Source organism: Orycteropus afer, unplaced genomic scaffold, assembly GCF_000298275.1.
Source record: "Orycteropus afer afer isolate SDZICR_OR568_19922 unplaced genomic scaffold, OryAfe1.0 scaffold00246, whole genome shotgun sequence".
Taxonomy (NCBI): Eukaryota; Metazoa; Chordata; class Mammalia; order Tubulidentata; family Orycteropodidae; genus Orycteropus; species Orycteropus afer.
The window spans coordinates 3,117,826-3,125,889 of record NW_006921833.1 but is presented as its reverse complement, the minus strand read 5'-3'; the positions used below and the strand labels follow the sequence as shown (position 1 = coordinate 3,125,889).

At 39.4% G+C, this 8,064-nt stretch overlaps 1 protein-coding gene across 1 annotated transcript in view; it reads right to left on the bottom strand.

The window, feature by feature from the left end:
- Window positions 1-8,064, bottom strand: part of ATP10D (ATPase phospholipid transporting 10D (putative)) — a 96,621-nt gene that overhangs the window by 32,044 nt on the left and 56,513 nt on the right. The window contains exons 13-14 of the mRNA XM_007949444.1: window positions 6,801-6,927; window positions 3,673-3,857 (exon numbers count right to left, since the gene is read on the bottom strand). Of these exons, the coding sequence (XP_007947635.1) occupies window positions 3,673-3,857; window positions 6,801-6,927 (312 nt within the window). The remainder of the gene's footprint in view (window positions 1-3,672; window positions 3,858-6,800; window positions 6,928-8,064) is intronic.

Here is an 8,064-nt window from a genome sequence, read left to right as displayed (position 1 = left end):
CGTAGTGATACTGCCTCGGAAACCCAAGGAGGGGTTGCTATGAGTCAGGTCCAACTCGATGGCACATAACAACAACAACATCATGCTTGCTAAAGTGGAAGGTAAGCAAAAAGGGAGAAGGCCCTCAATGTGATAGACTGACACAGTGGCTGCAAAGAGGGGCTCAGGTATAGCAAGGATTGTGAGGCTGGCAGAGGACCAGGCAGTGTTTCACTCTGTTGTGCATAAGGTTGCCATGAGTTGGAGCTGATTCCACAGCACCTAACAACAACCCTTCAAAAACCCTGTAGGAAAGGCAGACAAAGATGAACCAAATGTGCTCATTACAGGCTCAATATATAAGAGTAAAAAATTATTTTTAAAAACCTACCAGGGTTTGGTTATATTAAAATGGTATGTCTATAAATTAAAATGCTCTGCAGTTACTGAAAATTGTCTACCAAATTGTCTGTTTACAACAGAAAGATGTCCTGGTGGTCTGTTAAGCACGCAGCTGCTATTGAAAGGTTGCTGGTTCAAACCCACCCAGCAGCTCTGCAGGAGAAAGATCTGATGATCTGCCCCTGTAGAGATTACAGCCATAAAAACACTATGGGACAGTTCTACTCTATCACATGGGGTCACTATGAGCCAAAATTGACTCAATGGCACCCAACAACAATGTTTACAGGAGATAATATTAAAAATGTATAGTATATATTTTTATAAAATTAGAAAATACAGCTACAATACTATATATTACTATACAATACAGTACTATAAATACAGTCTTTGTAGTGTTCACACGTCTATAGTGCACAAAATGTAGTCTGGGTAGATACCCTCTTACATATAAATGTAAATTATCTAAACATTGTTCCACATCCTACTTTGGTGAGTAGCGACTGGGATCTTAAAAGCTTGCAAGCAGCCATCTAGATGCAACGATGGGTCTCTCCTCATCCAGCGCAAAGAAGAATGAAGAATACCAAAGATTCATGGAAACAATTAGTCCAAGAGACTGGTAGACCATGTGATCCTCAGCCTATAAAGCTATGAGATCAGAAGAACCAGATGGTATCTGGCTATCACTGTCAACCACTCGGAGGGGGATCTATGCAGGAGATCCTGGATAGAGAAGAACAATGTGGAACAAAACTCAAAATAATAATAATATAAAAAAAGGCACCAGGTTTGCTGGTCTGATAGAGCCTGATAGAACCACTGAGACTATGGCCCCTAGCTGCCCATCAGGTCTGGAATTGAACCCACACCTGCGGCTTCCAGCCAAACAAAAGATAGGCATATAAGGTGAAACTTTACACTAGGCAGATACACTCCTTGGAGAGAACAATCATGGGAGAATAGAAGGGCTGCGTATGCACAGGGAGACAGCTCAGGGGCAGGAGTGCATGGAGGGAAGGACACAGGGATGAGGCAACTATGGGGAGGAAGTGGGAGGGGAGCTGTTGCATTGTGGGAAATTGTAGTCAATGTCATGAGACAAAGTGTATGTGAACTGCTATATGGAAAGCAAATTTGCTCTGTAAACTTTCACCCAAATCACAATTAAAAAAAAAAAAAAAAAGAATGTAAATTATCTGTGGTTTTATCTTTTTAGATGTTTTTATTCTCTTATTTCTTCGTATATGCATGTGTCTAGTTTTTATAAATTAACTATATTTTCATTATAGAATTAATACAACACAGAAAATATACTGATATAGAAGTCACAAAATTTAAAGTTTAACCCATGCTTGAAGTGTAATCAGCTTCAAGTTCTCAGACAAATAACAACTTTTTTAGAATCTCAGGCTCTCAATCTACAAAACGGGATAATTTTCTCTCCACAGTCTACTTGTTAGAACTGTCAAATTAGATTAAGTATGAGAAAGCCTTATGCGCCTCTAGTAAACAATATAAATGCAAAGTTTTTAATCTAAGGAGAAATTTAAATGGAATTATGAAAATAAAGCTTAAAAAGTTAAATGATAAATCCTGAAGTGCTTTTATATATCACAGTAAATGATAGAGGACATGACTGTATTAAAACAAAGCAAGAAATCAAGCTTTTATATGAATTTTAACTACAAAAATAATAATAAATAAATAAATAAAAAGAATTACTTGTAAAAAAAAAAAAGAATTTTAACTACATAAGATTTATAAAATAAGCCCTAGTTGCACAGTGGTTAAGTGCTCAGCTGCTAACTGGAACGTAGGTGGTTCAAACCCACCAGCCATTCCTCAAGAGAAAGATGAGGCTCTCTGCCTCTGTCTTGGAAACTCTATGGGTTCTACAGACTTCTACTCTGTCTTAGAGTTGCTATGAGTTGGAATCAACTCAACACCAATTTTTTGTTGTTGTTGCAGGGGTGGGGGAGAAGTTTGTAAGTAGTTACATTTATTTAAATCCAATTTGTAGTTAGAAATAAAAGATGGCTTGGGAGCTCACTCTGTGTGAATAAGTGAAACCCTTTCCTCACAGTGTACAACCTACTTGTTTAGATTGAAAAACACACATAAAACCAAACCAGATGGCTTCATGACAATTCTGACTCAGAGATGACCTCTTGTGTGTCAGAGTAGACCTGCACTCCATAGAGTTCTCAATAGCTGAATTTTCAGCAACAGATCATCAGGCCTTTCTTCCAAGTGCCGCTAGGAGGACTCAAGCCACCAACCTTTCAGTTAACAGCTAAGTCCTTAACTGTCTGCACTACCCAGGGATGCTGAAGCCTACCATAGACACAGGGCTAACCAAACATGGCAGCCTGGGACAAATGCCAAGGTATTGTCCAGATGTGAAGCTCCAGAGGATTTTGGAGGCGACAGGTTCCATGCTGGAAGGGATGTTACTGGGGTCTGAAACATGGCTAGATTTGACTTCTGAGCAAGGAGCGAGGAAGGCAAAATAAACAACATCCACAAATATTTGTCGGTATCACTGTATTAGGAATAGTCTGAGAAAAAGGAGATGTCTATCTGATTAGATGTCTGGTAAAAGTTACTGGAAGGCAAAATTGGAAAAAAAAAAGGCTAAGTCCAGACCTTCTAAAATCCCTTCTCCTTAAAATATGACATGCATACTCACATGCACGCACACACGTATGTATATATGTACATGTATATCCATATATATCTACCCTGCCTTCTCTTAGACACAACTCTACAAACTTGGTATTCTCAGTAGCACTAGTTACAAATTACCACTAGAGGGCATTATCATCCTGAGAGCCTATTTTTAGAATTAATAAAAATAATTCTAAATTAATTAACCTGATTTCAATAGAAATCATCACTGCCTCTTAAAATGAAAAGGAAGTAGATTTTGTCTCAAGACTTGTTGCATTTTGTCATTATGGGCTAAGTCTTGCCAAGACCCTGCTAATCCAAGCGAGTAAACATGGAAGAAGAAATGCAAATAAATAAAAATAAATTAATGCTTTTTTTTTTCAGCAATGATTCCCCTGAATCATTATGAGTTTTTCTAAGCCTTTAGAAGAACTATGCATGGCATCTTCCCAAGCATAAACTAAGTTGCTGGACAGAATAATAATTACCAAGAAGCTAACAGTTACTGGGTTTTTTTTGTTTTTTTTTTTTCTTTTTTCCTTTGCATAAATCAAGTCCCAATTAGTCCATTTGCTTTGCAAAAAAACAGAAAGACTGGTTTTATCTCATTATACTTACTTTACTTTGACTATTGAGGATAAAAAGCTTGTCATCAGGCTCCAGCAGTTTGCACGCATAAGCTATGTTGACAGCTGTCTCCTGCTTGTCACCTGTCAGCATCCAGATCTTGATGCCAGCTTTTTGAAGGGCTTCTATAGACTCAGGGACTCCCTCCTGTAGGCGGTCTTCAATGCCAGTAGCACCTATAATATAACCAATGTGCAACAGGACTTCTAAGTAAGAATCAAAGCCCAGCTAGGCTATAACTGACTCATACCTATTCTAGCCAAAGGAACTGCGAAATACAAACTACTCCAGCAGCTTCTACAAATTCTAGAGAGATGTCAAGACTCAGACCAAAATCATATATAAAGTGAATTTTGAAGAGCCTCAGGAATCAATGAGTTTATTAAACTTACTTGTTTTCTTTTCAAGTAGCATCCTTTTCTTAAATTGAAAGGGTTTGATTCGGTTATTTGTGTAATCTTGCTCTAAAATTATGTAGTTCTATGATTTTAACCCCAAGGGTAGGGGAAGTTATTAAAGAATGCTCTTGCCAGTACGATATAATGTCTATTTACAACACTCTTTCATAACACAGATCCAAATTCCCCTTTCAAAAACACTATGTGCCACATGTGTTTCAGAATTCTAGCTTTTCAGATTTTAAAAAAGTAATATAGCATATATACCACATATCATAAAACCTATAAACCAAGCATGTTAACATTTCTGTAGCAAATCTGACAAATGTTCACACTGAGAAAGATAAAACCCAAAAAACCAAACCCACTACTGTGGAGTAGATTCCATCTCATAACCCCATAGGAGAGAGTAGAACAGTCCCATAGGGTTTCCAAGTCTATAAATCTTTACAGACGCAAACTGCACATCTTTCTTCCATAGAGTGGCTAATGGATTTGAGCTAACAAATGTTTGGTTAGCAGCCGAGTGTTTAACCACTGTGTCACCAGGGCTTCTCCAAGGAGAATAATAAAGACTATAAATAGTTTTATGCCAAATCAGGCTTGATTTTGCTGCCAAATGAGTCTGGCACTAAACCCATAAAAACATTTATGATTTTGGAATTGCAGATGAGGAAATGTGAACCTATACTCCTTCCAGCATCACAGAGAAATTTATTAGGAATACACATCACTATAGTTGGGCCTCTAGATCCAGGGATTCAACCAATTGTAGATCTACAACATTGTGTGGGGGGGCGGTAATTAAGTGATCAAAGCAACCCTTCAAAAGATAAGAGGGAACATAAAGTGTTATTTACATAGCATTTACATTGTATTAGTGTGGTGTAATAAATAAGCCGGTATGGCTTTTCCAGCCATAAGTCTTTGTAAACTCCAAGGTGGAATCTGCCATGAGCAACTGAGTAGCTCCTCATTGTTAAAGTTATCCACCTGGGGTATTTCTGTTGAGTGTAGCACCAAGTAATTTTCTGGGAAGTTTGAGCTCTCTCTCAGATGTACAGAATTCTGAAGCTGGGATTGGTTAGTTTCGTCACTGTGCCAGGCTCAAAAAGGAGCCTTTCTAGAAGCAGAAGAAGTCTCTCTGACTGCTGGCTGAGAAAGACATGCTGCTGAGACACATATGCTCCTGAGAGACATGCATTACTGAGAGAGACACACAAGAGACATGCACTGCTGGGAGAGAGACGGTGAGAGACTGTTGGCTAAGAGACAGTGGGCTGAGAGAGAGTGAGCATATTTCTGAACTTCAAATGTAGCCTGTTGCTTCCCTAATAAAGCCCATAATCTGTGAGTTCTCTGTGGCTACTGCAGCAAATTATCGAACCCAGAGAGGTGGTGGGTGCTGTGGGAGAACAGCTGGTGTCAGGGCTGGTGAAAGGGCTGGAGGGAGGCAGCATGTTTGGCCTCACAGGTATAGGCCTTGGGCTCCTGATGGTGATCCTGTCTTCCTCTTATGGGGTTAGAGGAGGTCAGAAGATGTGGCGTCCTTGCCCCCTTGGCAGTTAGGTATTATAATAATCTAGAGATGATTTAAAGTATGTGAGAGAATGTGTGTAGGTTATATGCAAATACTACATCCCATTTTATATAAAGGATTTAAGCATTAGTGGATTTTGGTATTCTCAAGGGCCTTGGAACCAATCCCCCATGGATACTTGAGGGACGACTGTACACTATTTTCTAGATACTAAGTTAGACAATTGTTTTTCTCCTAAATGCAGGTATAAACTCAGAGGCTGGTGTCTTGATGTGTAAGTACTTATGTCAGAATCTATGTTTTCTGACTCTAAAGCAGTGGTGTTCAACCTAGGGGCACCCTTAGAAGTACATGGGGAGCTTTTAAAAAGTCCAAGGCCCAGGCCATGCCCCACACCAAGTCACTCAGAATTCTGGGAACAGGATTCAGTCATCAGTGTTGTTTTAAAGCTCTGCAGATGATTCTAATGTGCAAAAACGGCTGAGACAAGAAATGTCACTTGTGCAACTCTACCTGAAATCAGCAAAAGATGAGAGAGAAATAAGAGCTCTGGTGGCATAGTGCCTAAAGCATATGACTGCTAACCAGAAGGCTGGTGGTTCAAACTCACCAATCACTTGTTGGAAGAAAGATTGGGCAACCTACTTCCATAAAGATACTGCCTCAGAAACCCAAGGAGGGGTCGCTATGAGTTGAAATCGACTTGAGAGCAGTGAGTTTGTTTTTTTAGTCCAGCTACAGGTGCAAAATAAAGAGCATGGACCCTGGAGTCAGGTAGACCTGTCTCAGTTATTAGCATGTGACTTTCAACTGAACAAGTCATTGACCTACTCTGTACCCCAACTAGGCCTACATTAAAAGATATGCTATGAAAATTTAAAAAGACAATGCATGTTAAGTATCTTAACCAATGCCAATGTATGTTAAGTATCTTAACCTAAAACTTCAGACTTCTTTTCTTGAACCAGGATATGTGTTTGGCTTTGAACCCTATGCTAAGTATTGACATATTAAATGATCTTCACCCTGACACCACCACCAATGAAGTCTAGTTCACTGCAGTGGAAAAGAGAATGAAAGTCCTGGAAGCTAGATAGAGATCAGATAGGAGGGGCAGGAAAAACTATGTATTAGAGTAATTAAAAAAAAAAAAAAAAGGCACTGGTGAATAGTATACCTACCAAGTAAGGTTAGTTTGTTCTCTAGCCTCATGGCAGATTCAAGTAGTAATTCTTCCCTGTTTTCAATGCTGGTTTCAGCTAAAAAGTGATTCTTCAGCCACTCTGCATATTCTGTGTCACTCATGACCTATGGTGGAAGAAAATAAGAATTCTGAGGTAGGCTGCATGATCTTATAAGATTTTCCCAGGACAAAATATCAAGTCCTTAATTTGTTTTATGTATTCCTCCCTCTGGGCATGCTCATGTCAGGTCTGGATTCTCACACCACCTGGTCACAATCTTCCCAAACTCTATAATCAGACCTGGGTAACACTGATGACAGATGGATGCCATGGAAATTAAAGGCAGCATATATGGTCAAAGTGGGTTAATCCATTTAATTAAGCCTAGGAGTGTTCAGTTGGGAGAAGACTCCACTTGGCAGTTAAATCCAGAATGACCCTAGAGGTGCAGTGAGAAGGTGGTATGAGGACTGGCCAGTTTGAGGTACTCTGCAACTAGTAGCAACTTTGATATCTTTGTATGTGGTTAATCATTTATTTGTGGTAAAAAGTGAAAGAGGAGGGCTACACAGGTGAAACAAGAAAACTGTTCAAAACAAAACTTAAGTAGATCACTAAGGATTTTGAAAGAAGGAATCAATGATCCTGTTCCTTTTGTCTTCAAGTTGTCATTGAGGGAGAAATCTACATTTCAGTTCTATTTAAGCAGGAGGTGTGTGGCATGAAGGGTTTCAGGCAATTTCTCTACCCACTTATTCTTGTCTATATAATAATTTGATTTGGGAGAATCTGATATCCATTGGCATATATATATATAAATTTTTTTTTCCCAACCCTAACCCAGTCTCATTCTGTTCCCTCCTTACCCTGTAACCCTCCCCCTGTACCCTGCATATTTATGCACTCCTGTTTGTCCTGCATTTCCTCAATTTGAATGTTGGTCCTCTGGTGCCCTGTGGTCTACTGCTCTAACGGATGTATTACCACAGAGTATGTGGGTGCGTCATCTTGCATTGAGTGGTCTGTGTGTACGTTTTGTTAACTATTGGGCTAAGAGCCAGCTCCTGGGGGTGTGTTTTATTCTAGGCACAGAACGTATTCCAGGGCTATAATATTGAGGGTCTCATAAGATTTCATCTGACCAGTAATTCTGGTCATTATTGAGTTTGTGAATTTTGTTCCACATTTTTCCTCCCACTCTATCCAGGATCTCCAGATTTGAAACTTTCCTGAGTGGTTGGCATTGGTAGCCAGGCACCAT